Source organism: Crotalus tigris, unplaced genomic scaffold, assembly GCF_016545835.1.
Source record: "Crotalus tigris isolate CLP2741 ecotype Arizona unplaced genomic scaffold, ASM1654583v1 scf7180000023746.1698619, whole genome shotgun sequence".
Taxonomy (NCBI): domain Eukaryota; kingdom Metazoa; phylum Chordata; class Lepidosauria; order Squamata; family Viperidae; genus Crotalus; species Crotalus tigris.
In genome coordinates, this window is record NW_024100155.1 from 1,608,268 (window position 1) to 1,630,363 (window position 22,096).

Here is a 22,096-nt window from a genome sequence, read left to right on the forward strand (position 1 = left end):
TGCCTGCGTCCTGCAGATGGGGCTTTGCTTGTTTGTGCGGACCAGTTACTGGCCTGCCACGGACCGGGTGTTGGGGACCCCTGTCCTACAGGATTAGCTATTCCTACGTTGAGTGCAATTTAGGAAAACCCAAAGTCCCATCTTGTAGATCTGCTGCTGTCATCCTACTTCAAGCCAGCAGAGGGGTGTCTCTCTCCACAAATGGCCACAACACGTTCACCCTCTTTTTGCGTGATCTACTTACATATGACTGAAGTACGGGCGCAGTGTTGTTCCTTACTGCAAAGGTTCCCAATCTTTTGGGCACTGGGGACCGGTTCTGTAGAGAAAGGTTTTTCCATGGACTGGAGGGTGTGTGGTTTTGTGTGCTGCCTGCATGCATCTCACAGATGGGACTTTGTTTGTGTGGTTACTGGCATGCAGTTGCTGGCATGCTGTGGCCCGGTACCGGTCCACGGACGGGGTTGGGGACAGGGTTGTTTTTTTCTTTGTTCTGTTTGGGTGAGCCTGCAAAAGGCCTTGAGAAGGTCTGGCCTTTCCTGCAGTTGTGGGCAACAGGAACCTAGGAGCCCATTTCCAGCATCTGAAACGAATCTTTTATCAATAGAGGTCGTCCTTGACTTAAAAACAGTTCAGTTAGTGACCATCCGGCTGAAAAAAAACTGACTTATGACCAGATTCCACACTCATAACCGTGGCAGCATCCCCAGGGTTACCTGATTTACCTTTGGATGCTTAACCACTGACTCACATTTATGACGGTTGCAGTGCCCCCGGGGGAGGATCACTGCGATCCCGTTTTGCGACCTTCTGACACACACACACAACAATAGGGAAGCCAGATCCACTTAACAACCGTGTTACTAGTTTAACCTCTGCGGTGATTCGCTTAGCAAGCCTGGTGTCAACGCTGCTAACATCGGGTGTCAGTTTTCCTGACAGAAAAAGTCGTCGCAAAATGGGGCAAAACCCACTGAATGCACTTAGCAACATAAATTTTAGGCTGGGTTGTGGTCGTAAGATGAGGACTACCAGTGGAGAAGGAAAACTTCAGCTTTAGGAAAACCATCATCCCCTTCTTAGCCACATTGTCTTCCGATGTAAACGGCTTCCCTTGCCAGGGTTTATGAATTCCGAAAAAAATATATGATTATTTTGTTTTGTAAAACTCTTGACGGGCCTAAAGTGGATGAGGAGATAATCCTTGATTTATGACCTGAGTTAAGTCCAAAATTCACATTGCCAAGCAAGGCGATTGTTAGGTCTGAGTTTTGCTCCATTTTACGACTTTTCTTGTCACGCTTATTAAGTGACTCACTGCAGCTGTTAAATCAGACACACGGTTGTTAAGTGAACTGGGGTTCCCCCCCTTGACTTTGTGTGTCAGAAGGTCGCAAAAGGGGATCACTTGACACACACCCCCCAGGACACTGCGACCGTCAACGTCTTCATCAACGATTTGGACGAGGGGATAGATGGGGAACTCATCAAATTTGCAGACGACACCATGCTGGCAGGAATAGCCAACATTCCAGAAGACAGGCTTAGGATACAGGAGGATCTGGACAAACTGGAACACTGGGCGCTATCTAACAAAATGAAATTTAATGGTGAAAAAAGTAAGGTTCTACATTTAGGCAAGAAAAATGCACAGGTGTAGTATAGGTGATACCTTGCTGAATAGTTGTAAGTGTGAGAAGGATCTTGGAGTCCTAGTGGACAATCACTTAAATAGGAGCCAGTTGTGTGCTGCAGCTGCCAAAAAAGCCAACACAGTGCTAGGCTGCATTAACGGGGAGGGAATCAAGATCACGTGAAGTGTTAATACCACTTTACAAGGCCTTAGTAAGGCCACACTTGGAATTTAGCATCCAGTTTTGGTCACCAGATATAAAAAAAGTTATTGGGACTCTAGAAAGAGTCCAGAGAAGAGCAACAAAGATGATTAGGGGACTGGAGGCTGAAACATACAAGGAACGGTTGCTGGAATTGGGTATGTCTAGTTTAATGAAGAGAAGGACGAGGGGGGACATGATAGCAGTGTTCCAATATCTCAGGGGCTGCCTCAAAGAAGAGGGAGTCAAGCTATTCTCCAAAGCCTCTGAAGGCAGGAGAAGAAGCAACGGATGGAAACTAATCAAGGAGAGAAGCAACCTAGAACTAAGGAGAAATTTCCAGACAGTGAGAACAATTAACCAGTGGAACAACCTGCCTCCAGAAGCTGTGAATGCTCCAAAACTGGAGGTGTTTAAGAAGAGACTGGACAGCCATTTGTCTGTACAGGTTTTCCTGCCTGAGCAAGGGGTTGGACTAGAAGACCTCCAAGGTGCCTTCCAACTTTATTATTATTATTATTATTATTATTGTTGTTGTTGTTGTTTTGTTGTTTTGTTGTTTGTTGTTGTATTATTATCATTATCATGGATCATTGCACAGTCAGCCAGATGTTCAGACTGAATTTGGCATTTTGTCTACCTATCAAGTCCTTACCCAGGACCTGGGATAGGCAGATGTGGATGTTTGATGATATTACAGATATTGTCGCAGGATGGAAGCAGTTCCTAGTAAGGCTGCCTTTTGCAATTGACTAATAGCGAATTTGTCAATGCCAATGATGTTCAAGTGGTGCTCCAGTTGTTTTGGGATTGCACCCAAGGAGCCTATCACTATTGGTATTATTATTATTATTATTATTATTATTATTATTAAATATGAGCCAGTTGCAAGCGTCCGGATTTTGATAATGGGGAAGTGCTGCAATATGTTTATTTTGAGCCTTGATTTTCTGCTTTGGGCTTTTTTATGAATTCTTGGAGGATGGAAAGTTTTGGGCATGGAGAGCAGCTAAGCCAGGAGGGCATTGTAAAATGACTTCCACGGGGGAGTCAGCTTGGTGCCGCGGCGTTCGAAGGACTTAATTCAGTCTTATAGATTTTTTCGCCCGTCTCTCTCTTGGCAGCTGGGAAGCAAAGACGGCCCCGAGTTCAAGTTTAAAAATAGCTCGGGGACCCTGTTTGTTCAGTCAGCCTGCCGAAGTGAAGATTGCTTTTGTGGTGTCACTATTGCAAAACTACAGGGGGGGGGGTAGGACCGCTTCGTCTCCTTGGCACTAGGTGTGGCTGAGAAGAGGCCGTTTGGCTTGGCCTATGTACGTGCCGATGCTATGCTGCTCGAATAAAGATTCTTTAAGGTAAACAATACCTCGAAATTCTTTGAAGAGGTTCATCTGTCGGAACCATGACATCTGAGTGCAGAGCTTCCAAGAATTCCCTAGTGCTTTTGGATTTAATGTGAGCAAACAGAGAGCACCGAGGACTCCACAGCTCAACCCTGAGCTCTATAAATTCTCTAATATTGATATTTAGGATATTTGGGGCTGGAAAGGACAGCTGTGTAATTCGCCCAGCCGTGATGAAAAGCTACCAAGTGGCAGATGAGCGCCATGCTTTACAGCCAGGTGCATCTGTGTTTGTGTGCGTACAGAAATCTAATTATATCCAGGATAGAAGCTTCCCGATTATTATTATTTTTTTCTTCCGGGGTTGCTGGGTCTTTGGGTTTTGAAGTGAAATTAATTTTTGAGGGAACCCTGGCCGATAATAAAGTGAATCCAGGATGATAAAAGTTGCAATAATTTCGATTAAAAAAAACACGGTCACCACTAATAAAAGTAACTGAAACAATTAATACAGTGTTGAATTCTCCCATGGAGAGTTGGCTGCAGTGAGTCGTCCTAGACCCAAATCCAATATTTGATCCTGTTCTGTTCTATTCTATTCTATTCTATTCTATTCTATTCTATTCTATTCTATTCTATTCTATTCTATTCTATTCTATTCTATTCTATTCTATTCCCTATTCCCTATTCCCTATTCTGTTCTATTTTACTCTACTCTACTCTACTCTACTCTACTCTTTCATTCTCTATTCTATTCCCTATTCCTTATTCCCTATTCTATTCTATTCTATTCTATTCTATTCTATTCTCTATTCTATTCTATTCTATTCTATTATACTCTACTCTGCTCTGCTCTATTCTTTCATTCTCTATTCTATTCTCTATTCCTTATTCCCTATTCTATTCTATTCTATTCTATTCTATTCTATTCTATTCTATTCTATTCTATTCTATTCTATTCTATTCTTATTTATGGCCTTTGTCTTCTAAGGACCAGCTTGATACCAGAATCTTGACCTCATCAAAGCAAGTGGGCAAGTTAGAACTTTTGAAAAGCTAACGAGACACCCGCCCACTTCTCAGATTTTTCTGTCTGGAAAATTGAACAATATTGCTAGGTTGGTTTCCATGGGTTGCACGCATGTTTTTGGAAAATACACACAGGCAGTCCTCGGCTTAAAACAGTCCATTTAGTGACTGAAGTTACAACAGCACTGAAAAAAGAGACTTGGGACTGTTTTTCACGCCACTGTTGCCACGTTCCCAGGGTCACGTGATCAAAATTCAGAGGCTTGGCCACTGACTCACATTTATGACGGTCGCAGTGTCCCCGAGGGGGGGTGTCACTGATCCCCTTTCGTGTTCTTCTGACGAGCAAAAGTCAATGGGGGGAGATCCCCGACTCATTTAACAACCCTGTTGCTAATTTAACAACTGCAGTGACAAGACAAGTCGTAAAATGGGGCAGAATTCAACTAACCTCTCATTTAGCAACAGAATATTTAGGCTCCATTGTTGTCGCAGGTGGAGGACCGAGCTCCCCACTTGTTTGTCGAAGTGTGCAAAATGCACGCACACGCACACACAGAGTTCCTGATGTTAAATACATTGCAGCAGAGCTCTGGGTGTGAAATCTCTGCTCATTCCGCAGGCAAGGGGAGTTAAAAGCACGCCCCAGTGTTTCCTTAACGGCAATCTCTTTTTGAGGGCTGGTTTTGTGGGAAGCTTCTGTGAGCGAGCCGCGTCGCGTTCCCATTCTATTAACGGCAGGCGAGAGATACAGCTGCTCCGCTGGGTCGCCAGTCCATAAAACTCACAAAATGAACCGTACCCAATTTTTGCTCCTTTACATCTAATTCGGAAGACGGAAGGGAGTCTAAGCCCCAAGTTACAGGCTGGGAAATTAAATGATCTCTGAAATAGAATAACGGTAAGGATGGCAGACTCCATACTTGGTTAGATACAGCAAGCGGCTCCGGTGAGCTCCGAGGATGTTAAGTCCACCTGTGGTTTAATTGTGGGTAGCAGTCGGCGCAGATTCCCTTCCACGAGTCACGTGTGGCTTTTGCTCCTCCAATATCTTTGCCCACCCGAGCAGGTGGACGAGAGGGTTTTGTTCTGCTTGATATTGTTTTGATTTATGGACAATTTCTATCAAACCTTTACTCCCAGAGTGGCAGGCAGAATATAACAGAATAACAGAGGGACCTTGGAGATCTTCTAGTCCAACCCCCTGCTCAGGCAGGAGACCCTACACCATTCCAGACAAATGGCTGTCCAGTCTCTTCTTAAAAACTTCCAGTGTTGGAGCATTCACCACTTCTGGAGGCAGGTGGTTCCACGGATTAATTGTTCACACGGTCAGGAAATTCCTCCTTAATTCCAGGTTGCTTCTCTCCTTGATGAGTTTCCATCCGTTGTTTCTTGTCCTGCCTTCTGGTGCTTTGGAGAATAGGTTGATCCCCTCTTCTTTGTGGCAGCCCCTCAAATACTGGAATATTGCTCATCACGTCCCCCCTAGTCCTTCTTTTCTCTAGACTGGCCCTGCTTCGTATGTTTTAATCTGCAGGCCTTTAATCGTCTTAATTAATTTAGAGAAACATCAAAGCAAGATGCTCTAGCTTGGATTTGTAAAAATCCACGAACATCTTTCCAGCTGGATCATCACATATGTTAAAGCTTATCAGCCCGTAATTATTGGCAGTTTCTGACATTGATGGGTTGCAGATCTGATGACTTGACACTTGTAGAGAATGGTCTGGGTGAATTTGAAATCCACCCTTTAAAATCGGGCAGCAAAGGTCACCCAATCAGAGATTTATGTGGCGGTAGTCAAAAGGCATTAAATGTCCCTGCTGCCGTTCCTCTTGCAAGCTGGAAAAATCTTAATAAAACCAATATACGGCAAGAGTAATAACGTTTAAAAAAAAAAAGCAGAAAGAGCAGATTTAACTTGCTGCAATGACGGAAACCATGTTGGAAGAATTAGAGAGAGGACTTTTGATATTTGGGATGTCATTCAAAGTGACAACAGCCCTGAAAAAAAGCGGATTCATTACTGTTTTTCACCTTTAATAATAATAATAAAGTTGGAAGGGACCTTGGAGGTCATCTAGTCCAACCCCCTGTTCAGGCAGGAAACCCTATACCATTTCGGACAAATGGCTGTCCAGTCTCTTCTTAAAAACTTCCAGTGTTGGAGCATTCACAGCTTCTGGAGGCAGGTGGTTCCACTGGCTAATTGTTCTCACTGTCAGGAAGTTTCTCCTTAGTCCTGAGTTGCTTCTCTCCTTGATTAGTTTCCCTCTATTGCTTCTTGTCCTGAGTTGCTGAGTTCTTTTCCATCTCTTTTTCAGGCCCGGTGTTAAAAGTCATATGTGTGGGTTTTTTTTTTTTTTGTTTAAAAAAGCTGGTATAATTCGTGAGCATCTGCCTGGTGTTTTATCTCTATATAAAAAAACCTGTTGTTGGCCTGTTTCAATGTGCAAAAAATATTTTCAGTCTGGGGAGACGTTTTGCCGATTTGACCCAGAATTGCAATTCTCTAGGGCTATATCTGAGCGAGACGTGGGAGATTTATTTATTTTTTTATTTTTTTTTATTTTTCCGACTGCGCTTGTAACATTTCAGGCCTTTTACCAGATTTCACACCTATTAATGAAATCCGCAGAGAGCCAGCGGCCAGTACAGATTGCCAGATGAGATAAGGCTGCTTCGACAGAATATTTACGAACCGAGCGGGGAAATAAAAGCGATGTTTTGAACATACAGCATGTACAGAACAGAGATTGAGCTGTAGTCGGATTCCAGATTTCAAGGCTTCTCCCCCGGCTACCAAAATAATAATTCTTTTATGATCTATTTCCACCTTAAACCTAAAGATTTTTTAATTGCATTGTTGTTGTTATTTACGAAGTCGTGTCCGACCCATTGCAACCCCATTGACAAGGTTCCTCCAGGCCTTCTTGTCCTCTACCATCTTCTGGAGTCCATTGAAGCTCACGCCTATTGCTTCAGTGACTCTGTCCAGCCATCTCATTCTCTGTCGTCCCCTTCTTCTCTTGCCCTCTATCTTTCCCAGCATTAGGCCCTTCTCCAGTGAGCCCTTCCTTCCCATTAGGTGGCCAAAGGACTTGAGTTTCAACTTCAGGATCTGGCCTTCTAAGGAGCACTCAGGGTTGATCTCTTCTAGGATTGACCGGTTGGATCGCCTTGCAATCCAGGGGACTCGCAGGAGTCTTCTCCAGCACCAGAGTTCAAAGGCCTCCATTCTTTGGCGCTCAGCTTTTCTTAAGGTCCCACTTTCACATCCATACATTGCGACTGGGAAAACCATGGCCTTGGCTATACGCACTTTTGTGGGCAGGGTGATGTCTCTGCTTTTTTTTTTTTTTCAATTGCATACACTGGACAACTGTTGGACCACATTTGTCCCATTCTCAAATTTGAAAAGAAAGGGAGTGTTAGGTTTTAATTATTCAACTCTTGAATAAAAAGAGGGAAGGGGCCATCTTGGATTCTCCTTTGGCAAAACAGGTTGTAAAACTGGGCAGACTTAGCAACCGCCTCGCTTAGCAATGGAAACGCAGGTCATAAGCTGAGAGCTACCTACAACTTATCTAAGATCTCTTCCAATATCCCTGTGGGGGTTTCTTGTCTTCTTTTCCCTGGCCAGGACCTTCGAAACCAGCTGGAAAAAATTCAGAATGAGTTGGCGGAAAAAGAAAAAAGGATGGAGCTCCGTTACCAGGTTCTCTTGAACGAAGGGGATCAAAAGCTGCAGAACCAGGAGCTGGTCATCACACGCTTGACGGACAGCGTTGCTCAGAAAGAGGAGCTTCTCCAGGTAAGGAGAACATCTGCTGACGTGGAAGGCCTGAGGTCATTAACGGGGCAGCATCATCATTTGATTGCAGGGCTGTGGTGCGTCAAGGCTGACATCAATTATTTTGGTCTTCTGAAAACAGAGGGACAAAGAAAACGCCTTTCTAAGAGATCTGCCTGCTAAGGACAGGCAGCACATTGTTTGTTTTGTTTTGTTTGCACAGACTCTTGATGGGGTCGTTAAAGAAAAAGATTTGATGCTGCAGGAATGGTCCACTAAGCTTCAAAGCCTGGAGAGAGATAAAGGGAGTCTTCAGAGACAGAACAAAGTCTTGATTGAAGAAAAATGCTCAGCCCAATCCGAGCAGCTGGTGACCAAAATGATGCACGAATTAGAGGTAGACTTGCCTTATTTGACTGAACTTTCTCCCAATTCTCTCTCTCTCTCTCTCTCTCTCTCTCTCTCTCTCTCATCTATCTATATCTCTATCATATCTATCTATCTATGTATCTATGTATCTATCTATCTATCTATCTATCTATCTATCTATCTATCTATCTATCTATCTATCTATCAATCATCTATCTAAACATTCCTGGGAAATCTGTGCCCCACGTTGTCTTTCGAGGCTATTTCCGAAGTCAGCTGCAAGTAGAAGAATAGAATAAAATCAATAATAATAGAATAAAAGCGAGATACAATCAGCAACACATCTCTCTTCAGACTAGAGTTCTGATCTTCTTAAAATTTCCCCCTCCAAGGCTGACAGGTTGACACCCACCTGACAGCGGTGTCCCCTGACCGTAGTTATTTCAATCAACGTTGTTGCGGAAACACAATTTGTGGAGTTGGGTGCTTTGAAGAAAGAGGAGACCAGACGGGAGAATTGGTCCGTATTCTCCAGAGTGGTCCATCTGGCCCATCTCTAGATCAGAACCGCCGTCCTTGTCACAAAAAAAAAAACAAAAAAAAAAAAAACTCAAAAAACCCATCGATGCTTTTGCTGGAGATAAACAGGCTGTTGTTTTTTTTTTCTCCTTTTCAGAGAACCAAACAGTCCCACTACGAGGAAATGCTCGAAACTCTTCGAAAAGAACACGCCATCTTTTCCACTCTGATCAAGTCCCTGAAAGATGTCGACGGGTGAGCATCTACTTTGCCTCAAAGTTGACAGCTGTTCCCGGAGCACTTTGGGGGTGTGTGTGACCTCCAGGGCATGTTTCTCAGGGTTTCTGAACATACCAACGTCTACACAAAACCCACCCAACAGCTACAAGAGAAGAGGAATTCCTTGGCTAACCTGAGTTGCATTATTACAACTCGGTGGTGATCCTGGTCCCAAATTAGGTTCTGCTTAGGTTCGTGAATGAAAAAAATATGGAGATTTCCAAATATTTCCACCTGGCCTTTATGGGTGAGGAGGGGTGGAGTAGATGGGCTGAAGACCAGGTCTGTAAAGACTCTTCTGATGTTCATAAGGGCTGGTTCTCCTAGGAAGACCTTCCTTTTTATTTCTCGGTTGAGGAACAACTCTTGTTTCAAGAAATCGATCAGTGAAGGAACAAGGGACACAAATTAAAATCATAAAAGAGAACCAGGAGGAGGAGGAAGAGAGGAGGAGGAGAAGGGGAAGAGAAGGAGGACAGAAATACCTTTTAACAACAGTTTGGTTGAGGACATTGAATGAAGATCATAAATTTGTCCCAGTGTGGTCCTGAGCTCAACGGACAGCAGTTTAGAGATGTGTTCTGGTTCCTTTCCGGAGGACCGTTTCCCCTCCTTCCTGCACCTCAGGGTGATGGAGTAAGACTTGGATCCATCCTTTTTTTCTTCCTTTTTTTTCTTTTTCCAAGCATCCCTCCTGCCAAGAGCTGAATCCCAGCAGTGTCACCTTTCATCAAGTAATGCCCTTCATTGAGGAAATGAATTTGCAAGCCTTTTGCCATTTAAGTATTTATTCGTTTTTCCAAGTAATGCTTAATTCTGAGGTCTGTCCTTCCTTCCTTCCTCCCTTCCTTCCTTCCTTCCCTCCCTCCCTCCCTCCCTCCCTCCCTCCCATCCCCTTCCTTCTTTCTTTCCCTCATTTCCTTCCCTCCCTTCCTCCCTCATTCCCATCTCCTTCCTTCCTTCCTTCCCTCCCTCCCTCATTCCCATCACCTTTTTTCCTTTCTTCCTTCCTTCCTTCCTTCCTTCCTTCCTTCCTTCCTTCCTTCCTTCCCTCCCTCCCTCCTTCTTTCTTTCCCTCATTCCCATCCCTTCCTTCCCTCCCTCCCTTCCTCATACTCTTCCTCCCTCATTCCCATCTCCTTCCTTCCTTCCTTCCTTCCTTCCTTCCTTCCTTCCTTCCTTCCTTCCTTCCTTCCTTCCTTCCCATCTCCTTTGTTCCTCCCTTCCTCCCTTTTCCTTCAAAAACCATTTTGGCTCCTTTCATAAATAAAAAGAGGGGGTGGTGGAAAGGTTATTTCATGGAGAATCAGGGAACAGACTTTGAAAAATTGCCTTTGTGCTTTGCTTTTGTTTTCTTGAAAGAACTAAGCGTTTAATAGTATTAAAAGCCGTTTCTCCTTCTTAGTCCCTCCCCCCTTTTTTAAAAAGAAAATTCTTCCCTGGATGAAGGAACTGTAGTTAAAAAGCATCCAGGCAGCTGTTGGATTCCCCCCCACCCACTGTGTCTGAAGAAGGCTGGGCAAACACTTTAGGTATTTTTTGCTTTTCATGTCTCTCCTTTGATTGTAGAAATGAATGCAGTGTTCAGATGTTTGCCTCAATTGCCTAACCGCAATTTGCAAATCCGTCTTGAAGGAGACACGGACAAATCCTCGTGTAGCTGTAAAGCTTATTCAGTCTTCATGTAGCCTTTGAGTTATAGCCAGATTCGTTTCACAGCTGTGGGGAAAATCCCGTAAAATGGGACAAAACTCCCGCGAACCATTGCCTTGCTTTAGCCACGGAAAATTGGGGCTCAGTTCCTGCTTGTGCAGGGGCTTGGACTAGACGCCCTCCGACGTCCCTTCCCACTCTGTTATTCTTTTAACGGCAGTTGTAAACCGAAGAGCAGAGGCCTGTAAACGTAAGGCATCCTGGGCCTAGCCTACCTCGCCCGACTGTTGTGAAGATGAATGAAAGGAGAGAGATTTAGAACTCGGCAGCCTGGGAGAAAAAAATGTCAGTGAAATGAATAGATCTCCCCGAAGGCTTCAGAAATTCCAGACACATTTGTGTCCTTGCGGAGGAAAAAATAATACTTTTGAAGCTCAGGATGTCATCCAAGTTTGAAAGACACCACCGCCATGGGGAACAAATGACGTGCTTGTTGTTGTTGTTGTTGTTGTTTAACTTTGATTTTAATCTTCTATAAAGCTCTGTTTATCCTGCCCTTTCAAGAAGCTTTTAAAAGCCGACTTCATTCATTCTCCTTTTGGAAAGGAGAACTTTTATGTCGGAACAAAAAGTTATGCCGGAGGTCCAGAGCACAATTTTTGCAAATGTTTCGTGAGCCTTGAGCTTTTCTCTCCTTCGGTCTTTCAGTTAAAAATTCTTCTTTCTTCTTTCTTCTTTTCTTTTCTTTTTTTTTTTAAAATAGCATAAATAATCTGCAGGAGGAGCTAAACACCATCTTGGCCCTGCGGAAGCAACTTGAAGAAGGCATCCTGGAGACTTGGAATTTGAGGAGAGCGCTAGAAGAGCAAATCCAGGATAACAGGAAGGAGGGTGAGTAAGAATAGACTCTTGCTCTCCAAAGAGAATAGAGAGGATTGTAGAGAAAGGGATACACGGGACTATCTGTCTTCGTGGCTCCATTTTAGGTAGCATCGATCTTCATGTTCATGGCTGCATCTTAGGTAGCATCCATCCTCACATTCATGGTTGTGTAGCACATAAGCGTTGCTTGAGCAGGGTCCGCAAGGTTGTCTGGGACTTTACACATCCTCTTAACGACCTGTTTTCCTTGTTACCTTCCGGGAGGTGAGGGCTTCGTGGTATCCAAAGCAGAACATCCTGATTCGGTCCCAGTTTTGTTCCATACAGTATCAACCTTGTGAACTCTAAAGCTTCCTCCTTCCATTATGTATTCAAGATGGACAGTGATTAACACTTATATGTTACTTATATGTAAGGGTGTAGGTCTATGCATATGTTGTATATCGTATGTGTCATGGTTCCGATAGACGAGACCATTTAAGAGAACTTCAAGGCAAGGATTTCTTCCTTAAAGAACATTTTATTAGGAGACAAGATATCGGCACGTACAAAGGTGAACCCAAGACTAAAATCCACTCCCCCCTGGTTACAAAGTTACAAATTGCAATTCCCACCCCAATTTACTGTTATAAATCACATTCACCAATTGTTACAAAAGGTGGGCTCCCAGTTCTCCCACCGGCCAAAATGTTATCAACAATGACCTTGGTTTTCACACCTAGGAATTGTTTTGGCTAACTGAGAATAAGACACACACACACACACACACCCTTCCTTCTTCATCTAAAATACCTAAGCTAATATCTGGCAACGAAGACAAAATGAAAATGGCTTCAGTTCGCTTTGTCACAGCGTTGACATTATGTTTAAATGTGTGTACACTTTGAGAGCAAGCAACTAAATTTCATTTGCAATGTGTGCCGTTGTGCCCACAGGAAAACAACGACAATAAAGATTAATCTAATCTAACCTAACCCAACCCAACCCAACCTAATCTAATCTAATCTAATCTAATCTAATCTAATCTAATCTATCCTAGATAGCGTCCTTCCTCACGTTCATGGCTCAACTTAGGTGGCATTATTCTGCTTTTTTCACTAGAGGACACCCATTTATCTTGGAGCAATCAGACATCGTACATGAGCATCTGCTTGCGGGACCAGGATCACCGTTGGGACTGTCAAGTTGACCAGCTCTCTGTGGAGGAGCTTAAGAAGAAGGTATTTGGCTCCGCTCTTCTCTAGCCGTGTCTTCGAGAAAGCTCATTAACATCACCACGTCTTATCTGTCCCTGAGACCGCACGGTGAGTGCCGGTCTGATGACAGTTCGCCATGACCAACTTGCTATGGCCAACTCACATTGACCAACTTGACATGGCCCACTTGATGCGGGACCATTCGCCGTGGGACGAGGGTTGCACTAATATCCAAGTAACGGTGGAATAGAGTCATTAAAGAAAAGAATGCCGGAGGAGGGACAGAAACGCGAATGACAAAAATTGAAATATATATTTTTACAATTTTATTTTGAATAATTCAATCAAACTGTTAAATTTTCCTGCGGCGAGTTGTCCCACAGCAAGTTGGCTGTGTTGAGTTGGCTGTGTTGAGTTGGTTGTGTTGAGTTCCGGTACGGGTTGCTTGATGTCCGCCTGCGTAAGTTTGCAAGGAAATTGCAAGGCATCCGAACGTAGGAGATCCTTGGAGTAGCAAATCTAGAATAACCTTCAGGATCCCGCCACCAGTTCTACAAGAATTGAGAGGGATCCCAAGGAGGGTCAGATTCTAGATTAAAAGAGGCCAAATATGGAGTCTACCTCATCTTTGCTTTGGATAAGATGAATTGTCCCCATTTGGGACATGAACGGAGTAGCCTACCTAACTGATAAGCACCTAATTAACCAGCTATTTCTGGCCGGCTCATCATGGTCCTTTCCAAGGTGAATTCCCTGGATTGTGGGAAACATGAGTCAGGCAGGGCATTGTGACGAAGAACCATCTGTTCAAATGGGAACGTAGGAATTTTCCGGAAGGACGTAAGCATTCCCACCGTCTTTGAGGGCTTCTCTTCACGTTTTCCTCAGTTTGTCGAGCTCCTCGGCGTGGTGAAGGAAATGCATTGGGTCATCCAAGAACTGAAAAAGAAGCCGTTTGACTTCTCCACGTCGGATCCTTTGGGAAACGAGAAGCAGAAGTCCTTAGACACAAGCGAGGTGAGACTCGGGTTTCTTATGCCTCCTAAATCCTCCTGAAACTAACACGGTCCCCTGAAATTGTGGAAGTTTTTACGCACCGCTTGGACAACAGATGGAACAAATCCAGACTGCGTGATCTGAGACGTCTTCAAAAGTCGACTGGGATACGGTGGACAGCGTAAGAGAAAAAGAATAGAATAGAGCTGGAAGGGACCTTGGAGGTCTTCTAGCCCTTGCTCAAGCAGGAGAACCTACACCATCTCAGACAGGTGACTGTCCAGTCTCTTCTTAAAAACCTCCAGTGACGAGGTGCCCATGATTTCTGGTGGCGAGCTGTTCCACTGGTTGATTGTCCTGTCCAGTCTCTTCTTAAAAACCTCCAGTGACGGGGTGCCCATGATTTCTGGTGGCGAGCTGTTCCACTGGTTGATTGTCCTCACTGTCAGGAAGGTTGAGCTGTTCTCTTATCCCCCTCCCTGACATTTCCCCCCCTCATCTTGCAATGAATCGCTGGGCCCGATTGCCCTGTTTTAATCCCTCGGAAGTGCACAGCTTGCTATTTTATTTTATTTTATTTAAGAAAAAGAGCACTGCTCGGATCATTTTTTCTGGATCAAAAACCAAGCAGCAGAATGACATTTTTCTACCTTGAGTGCTTAAATCAGACTTTGTGACTCAAGGAGCTGGAAAATGGAATGCTTGCACAACCTGAATATATATATATATATATTTTTGGCTGTCTCTAGCAAATTTGGGGCATAAAGCAGCTGAACCGTGTGCGCAGGTTTGATGAAGTTGGTGCTGGCTCTGGGTGCAAAGTTGCAAACAGTTGTTGGGGAAACAGAGGGAGGGGATGGGTTCCCTCACCCATTATTCTTCTCTTTTCCCGAGCAGATGTTTTAAAATGGCAGAAAGTTACCTGGGATCCAGGCAGGGCTGCAGGAAATCCTCTCCATGGGAGTCTTCTAACTACCTTCTATCCTCCCCCAGAGAGGGGGTCAAGCTATTTTGCAAAGTCCCCAGATAAGGAATGTAGGATGGAAACTAATCAAGGAGAGAAGCAACATAAAACTAAGGAGAAATTTCCTGAGAGTGAGAACAATTAACCAGTGGGACGGCTTTTGCCTTCAGAAGTTGTGGGTGCTTCGTCACTGGAAATTTTTAAGAAGAGATTGGACAATCATGTGTCTGAGATGGTATAGGCTCTCCTGCTTGAGCAGGGGGTTGGACTAGAAGACCTCCAAGGTCCCTTCCAGCTCTATTCTGTTCTGTTTTGTCTTGTTCTGTTCTGCTTGCTCTGCTGTGCTCTACTCTATTATTATCACTGGAAGTTTTTAATAAGAGACTGGACAGCCAGGTGTCCGAGATGGTATATTCTATTTCTACAGGTAGTCCTCAAATTAGAACAGTTCATTTAGTTCCATTGACGGCACTCAGTGAACTGTACTTACCTGTACTCTTATTAATTCTTCAGCGAATTAAAATCGGTGTATTGTCTTGCATCTTCCTTGGTTTTTAGCTTTACCACCTCGGATTCAATTAAAATCCGAACGCCGACTGGCGATAGGACTCCGATAATGGGGTTTATTCTTATGTGGGGTTGGCCCTCACCCCAAAGGTCTTTGTATCCTTCACGTGGGATGTGTTTTTCGATCAAGCTAAGCTGTTTTCTCAGCTGTTTTGCAATCTGCTGATCCCACACGCTCCTCTCCCTCCCCCCCCCGGCCCACCTTTTTAGAAAGAGTCCAAGGGAGCAATCCTCTTAACCCCCTGGCTTTAAGCCCGTCTAACTTCCAACTCCTTGGAGACCTGCAACACCTGGAGCGGTTCTGGCCTCGGAAAAGTGAAAAGCTTTGCTTTTCTCTCCTCTTCTAAACATCTGCTTTCAAAACCGGGAGCTCTTTCTGCCGAGTCCAGCATCTGGGGCCCTCTGGATGGTTGCAAAAGGTTGGCATCTCAGCAACTTTGTCCAGGAAAAGCAGATTCTCAAGGTTTTTGGAACAAGACCGGATCGATCCTCAGAAGCCCGTCCCTTCACCTTGAGCTGGGTGGGTTTTTTTGGGGTGTGTGTGTGTGTGGATTTGGCCTTTGGATCACCACCAGACTCGGTTTCACGTGGAAATGTGTATTTTTATTTCCCCCTAGTTTTTTTCCCACCCTCTCTGTTCAGGTTGGGGACGCCTGTTTTATATTATTATTATTTTAAAAAAGGGAGGCAGGTAGAAAGAAGAGATTGAGGTTGCCAAAGGCAGCTTCTGTGGCGGACCCCGAATGTGATCTCAGCTCTGGGATGGCTTCCGCTTCGGTTGCTGATCCAAGAGGGAGGAAATGTCAGCTCGATCTCAGAAATTCCTGGGCTGTGCCGAGGATTCAGCCAGCTTAGATCAACGACATTTCTGCGCCCAGCCCATGCCGAAGACGCTCGGCTGATTTCACGCCCGCGTTGGCCGGGCTGCAGAAAGGACATTAGGAGGAAATGATTTGATCTTCCTCCTGGCTGACTCGGTCTTCCACCCACCCAAGGTGGATGCAAGGGGGAAATGGCCTCTGATGCTTTCTTGCTTTGATGGGGTCCAAAGTGGCATTTCAGAAGAAACGGACAGGCCCTGTGTGCTCAGTCGCTCCTTTCCACAAAAGGAGCAGAGCGTGGGCAAACAATGTAAGAGAATAATAAAACAGACTAGAATATAGAATAAAATAGAATAGAAAAGAATAGAATAGAATAAGAGAGAATAGAATAGAATAGAATAGAATAGAATAGAATAGAATGTAGACTAGACTAGACTAGACTAGACAAGACTAGACTAGACTAGACTAGAATAGAATAGAATAGAATAGAATAGAATAGAGAATGGAATGGAATGGAATGGAACAATATAATCTGTTCTTAAAAACCTCCAGTGTTGGAGCACCCACAATTTCTGGATTCCAACTGTCCCATTGTTCTCAATGTCAGGAAGTTTCTCCTTAGTTCTAGGTTGCTTCTCTCCTTGATTAGCTTCCATCCGTTGCTTCTTGTCCTGCCCTCTGGTGCTCTGGAGAATAGGTTGACACCCCTCTGCTTTGTGGCACCCCCTGTGATGCTGGAAGACTGCTATCCTGTCCCCCCTCGTCCTTCTCTTCATTAAACAAGACATACCCAATATCAGCAACTGTTCATCCTACGTTTTAGCCTCCAGTCCCCAAATCATCTTTGTTGCTCTTCTCCGCAATGATGGTGAGGGACCGATCTCATTGCATTAAATGCATCCCAGAAACGCAGAATATTAGCCTGTCGGGGGGGAAACCTTCTCAGTTGATAAGGAATTCTGCATTTTGGGAAAGAGTTAGACCTGTGAGTCTCCGGCTGCTCCGATAGTGGATTCCGGAGACAGGTTGAAGTCTCTGAAAGGAGAACCCCAGACCTGTCCTTCCCTGGAAAAAAATGGGTTATTTAATGAATCTTGTAGAGATCCAGAAAGGCCTCACGGATTCAAGACGCATCTCCTTTTTCTTTGCCTCGCAGCGGATAACTCTTTCAAAATAAAACTTTGGGTGAACAGCTCCATTTTATGGGAATTTTCATTTAAGGAAGCGGGGAAATGGCTCTCCAGAGAATTGGTCTCGTTTAAGCAGCGCCTGGTAAAGTTTCCATTAATCGCTAATTGCTATAATATACCAAAGGAATTCTGGTGGGTCTGGATAGTTAGGCTTTTGAAGACGGGGCTGAAAACAAAGAGGGCGAGTGTCTTTTGTGCCCCTTAAAGATTGATAGTGGTGTTAGTTGTGGATGAAGGAAAAACCACCTTTGGTGGCTTGATGTGTTTGTGGGCGGAGGTTACAACGCCAGCTTGGAAGTCTCCATGGGGTCTTCTAGGGGTGAAGTGACTTAATACCACTTGGAATACTGCGTCCAGTTTTGGTCACCACGGTGTAAAAAAGATGTTGAGACTCTAGTAAGAGTGCAGAGAAGAGCAACAAAGGTGATCAGGGGACTGGAGGCTAAAGCATATAAGGAACGGTTGCTGGAATTGGGTCTGTCTAGTTTAACGAAGAGAAGGACCAGGGGTGACATAATAGCAGCCTTCCAATATCTCAGGGGCTGCCCCAAAGAAGAGGCAGTCAAGCTGTTCTCCAAAGCGCCTGAAGGCAGGACAAGAAGCAACGGGTGGAAATTCACCAAGGAGAGAAGCAACCTAGAACTAAAAAGAAACTTCCTGATAATGAGAGCAATTAACCAGTGGAACAACCTGCCTCCAGAAGCTGTGAATGCTCCAACATTGGAGGCTTTTAAGAAGAAACTGGACAGCCATTTGTCCAAAATGGTATAGGGTTTCCTGCCTGAGCAGGGGGTTTGACTAGAATACCTCCAAGGTCCTTTCCAATTCTCCATTGCGGTCGTAAGTCGAGGACTACCTCTTTTGCTGAAACGTGTGTGAATCAAATACTTTTTTTTTTAAGTATCTTTTGGGATGGCAGTGATGCTAAATAACCTCCTATCTGTTGCTCTTGTTTGCAGGGATGTCTTTGTTTTCCCTTTTTTTTTTTTTGGAAAAAAAAAAGCATTACTTGTTTATACATGCGTCATATCACACCGGTTTCCTTTGACCAATGCAGCGTTTTTTTCATCCCATTCCACACTTTTGCGTAGCTTCTTGAGAGAACGGAGGGAAGTCAGACTCTGCTGGGGGCCTCCGACGAAGAGGCGAGTGGGCCGAGCGGCGACTGCGCGGAGACGCTGAGCGAGGTGGGAGTTGGTTCACTCAGCGGCCTTTTTTTAGGCTTCTCCCTTGCGGGCGTGTGAAGCTCTGCAATGCCAGAGAATGAATGGCTCCGATGGGTCCTTCAAGGATAGGCGGGGCGGTTGGGTTTGAAGTTTGTCTCTCTTTGGTGGCCTGAAGAGAAATGCCCAGCAAGGATTCATGGGTTTACAATTCCATGTACGCCTCGCTGAAGTTACAGGCTGATGGGAGGAAAAAAACTCCAGTTCTTCTGTCATTGCTCTATTAGTGTTCCTCCCCTCCCCTTCCCTTCTTCACCCATTTACTCCTTTCCCTTCCCTTCCCTTCCCTTCCCTTCTTCACTCATTTACTCCCTTCCTTTCCCTTCTTTACCCATTTACTCCCTTCCCTTCTACACTCATTTACTCCCTTCCTTTCCCTTCTTCATCCATTTACTCCTTTCTCTTCTCTTCCCTTCGCTCATTTACTCCCTTTCCTTCTCCTTCCCTTCTTCGCTCATTTACTCCCTTCTCTTCCCTTCCCTTCTACACTCATTTACTCCTTTCCCTTCCCTTCTTCATCCATTTACTCCCTTCTCTTCTCTTCCCTTTCCTTCTTCGCTCATTTACTCCCTTCCCTTCTCTATCCTTCCCTTCTTCACTCATTTATTCCCTTCCCTTCCCTTCTTCACTCATTTACTCCTTTCCCTTCCCTTCTTCATCCATTTACTCCCTTCCCTTCTTCACTCATTTACTCCCTTCCCTTCCTTTTCTTTCCTTTCCCTTCTTCATTTACTCCCTTCCCTTCCCTTCTCTATCCTTCCCTTCTTCACCCATTTACTCCCCTTCCCTTCCCACTTCCCCTTCTCCCTTTTGCCTTCTCTTCTGTTCCACCCCTCCCTTCCCCTATCCCCTCCCCTCCTTGACCCAAAGGGGGAATCCATCATGGGCATTTCTGCTTGGGCTGTTGAGCAGAGTCACAAACCCTGGTGCTGGCTCAACCCAGGACAGGACCCAAGTCTCTGCAAGGCTGGATTTCATTGTCAGCGTCCCAACTCCAGCATCCAGGTGGTTACTACGGGGTCTTTTCTCTTTGGCCAGAGTCAATGGCTCTCCTCCACTTCTCCTGCCTCTAGATTGGCGGACAGGGGCCTACATGCTTCCTTTCTGGCAGTCAAAGACCAATGCCTCTTTTCCTTTCCATCAGATCATCCCTTTAGACTCTTTGGATCAACCTTACAAGACCCTGAACCCGCCGGAGTTTGAAGCTGAGCCGGTGGCTGGCAAATACTTTGACGGGAGCGCAGCGGGCAACCATTGTGAGAGTCAGGAAGAGACGTCTTCGCCTGTGTGCCTTCCGAATGAAAACAGAGCGGCAGAATTGGGATCTCGGTGAGTGAGCAGCTCAGACACGGCAATTTGGACAGCCGTCTTCCTGGAGGAACGAAGGAAGCAATTGCACGGAAAGTCGAAAAGGGAGATAATGGCCCCTTCTCTAATTTACCTGGGAGAAACTAGCTAGCTGCTTCGGAAGGGTTTCAGCTCCTCATGCAATTAAGTAATCAGGAGAGCAAAGCTAGATTTATGGGGCGACTTTCCTTCTTGGCAATTTAGGGGGTGGCGTGGAGGGAAGAGGCTTCCTCCAGGGAGGGGGCCAAGCAGGTGAGACCACCCACGTCAAATTGAATAGAGTCTAATTCTATTGGCTTTCAAAAGCCAATCGGAATTGTCCAGGCTGTCTCTGCCCTGCTGAGCCCGCCAAAAGTCCCATTCTGCCAACGGTGCTGCACCAGTTGAGTAGTCCTCGACTTACGACCGGTTGAGTAGTCCTCGACTTACGGCCGGTTGGGGGCCGCAGCATTAAAAAGGTTGAGAACCACTGAGCTAGACTCTCCTGTGCATCCCCCCCACCCCCCCCAGCATCATCTAACTCTAAAAGCGAAAAAAGAGAAAATGGCTGCATCTCCATCTGTTGTCATCCAAAGTTGGCAACCCTGCTGAGTTGAGGACCGCCTGTTTTGAACGCTTCATTCTGGAAAAAAAACAGCAGAGTGAGTTTGGCGTTTAGCCACTGCCTCCGGAGCCCTTGAGGTTCCTCTCTGCCCTTTTGCGTCTCCACCGAAGCTGCCCGACTGTGATAAATGAGAAAATTATTCCCATTTTCTAGGGGGAAAAAAATGGCAGCTCCCATCCAAGGATTTTGTTGTTGTTGTTTTTTCCTGGCCAGCCTGCTATTTATTTTTAAACCGTCGCCAAATTATACCTAATCGTTTCTGGATAACTGTTTGGATTAAGTGTATTTCTGAATCTCTCCTATTTTGTTTTCCTTTTTTTTTTTTTTTAAAGCAACACCTACTGTTTGGTTAATCCTCCACCCCCAAAGTTTCTCCTCTGATTCTCTTTGAGGGGGTTGGCATGAGAAAGGATTTATTTAGGCTTTATTGTGAGCCTGGAAACTGTTTTGCGGTTTCTTCTTCTTCTTATTTTTTTAAAAAAATCATTTTGTTATATTTCTCCCTCCGCCCCTCTACGCTCCTGGCATAAAAAAGCAGGCAAGAAGAGAAGAAAGCTGCAAATAATCCATTAGAGCCTCAGAAAATCGCCGAGCAAGACAGTTTAAATGATGATCTGGAGAATAAAGAGGAAGGTGATCTTAAGCAGTTGATTATTCAGCTGAGAGCTGAACTTGAACAGCTCATGCAAGCCAACGTCACGTTGAAGCAACAAGGCGAATCGCAACCTGCGCCTGGCCTAGATGGAAATGGGCACGAGTTGGACGTGGAGATGGAATCGTCCAAAGTGGAAGTGAAGGACACGGCTACCCAAACGGTAACCGGGTCGGACGGCACCACGAGGCCCAAGCACGAAGGCCAAAGGACGCCGGTCTCTGAAGATGGAGCTGCCCCCCAATCTTCTTGGTTTGACAAGGATTGCTGGCAGAGGTCCGTCTCTGTCAAGGGCGATCCGCAGAAGTCTCTCCTTCCGGTCAGCAAAGCAAACAAAGTGAGTATCGATTGGAGAAGGCGCCTTGTAGCTCAAGGTTGACTTGCGGGATCCTCGGGGCTCTCTGAGCTGGGTGGTCGTCTTGCAGACGTTTCACGACCCACTAGGGAACATCATCGATACTAGAAGGAAGTGGAAGGTGCTAGTCCCTGATAGCTCTGATGATGTCATCTAGTTTGGTCATGAAACATCTGCAAGAAAGACAGAGGAGGAGGAGGAGTCAACCTTGGTGCTCTCTGAGCTTGGTGGTTTTCTTGCAGACGTTTCATGACGTTTCATGACCCAACTAGGTAACGTCATCAGTGCTAGTGAGTACATGGCAACTACAGAATACATGGAAGAAGAAATCCTTGCTGATCTGGTTGAGTTAGTGTCAGGGGCCGCCCAGTGAAAGATAGAGTCCCATAGTCTCTAGTTGGCCTTGTTTTCCCTATATGGACCTGGATCTCTGCTTTGGAAGACACCAAACACATTTTGCGCTCCGGCCCAACTAA

The 22,096-nt window shown here is 45.2% G+C and overlaps 1 protein-coding gene across 9 annotated transcripts in view; it reads left to right on the plus strand.

Annotated features, from left to right (window-relative positions):
* The window catches only part of CDK5RAP2 (CDK5 regulatory subunit associated protein 2), a 62,536-nt gene that overhangs the window by 12,594 nt on the left and 27,846 nt on the right, over positions 1-22,096 (plus strand). For 7 of the 9 annotated variants that reach the window (XR_005553952.1, XM_039321463.1, XM_039321469.1 and 4 more), the window contains 9 exons: positions 7,854-8,024; positions 8,227-8,400; positions 9,049-9,146; positions 11,587-11,714; positions 12,807-12,925; positions 13,790-13,918; positions 18,531-18,626; positions 19,807-19,991; positions 21,149-21,602. Coding sequence is in view for 8 of the 9 variants with exons in the window: in XM_039321463.1 (XP_039177397.1) it covers positions 7,854-8,024; positions 8,227-8,400; positions 9,049-9,146; positions 11,587-11,714; positions 12,807-12,925; positions 13,790-13,918; positions 18,531-18,626; positions 19,807-19,991; positions 21,149-21,602 (1,554 nt within the window). In the remaining variant the exon portion in view is untranslated. The remainder of the gene's footprint in view (positions 1-7,853; positions 8,025-8,226; positions 8,401-9,048; positions 9,147-11,586; positions 11,715-12,806; positions 12,926-13,789; positions 13,919-18,530; positions 18,627-19,806; positions 19,992-21,148; positions 21,603-22,096) is intronic. The other 2 variants (XM_039321464.1, XM_039321468.1) reach the window with 2 other exon arrangements.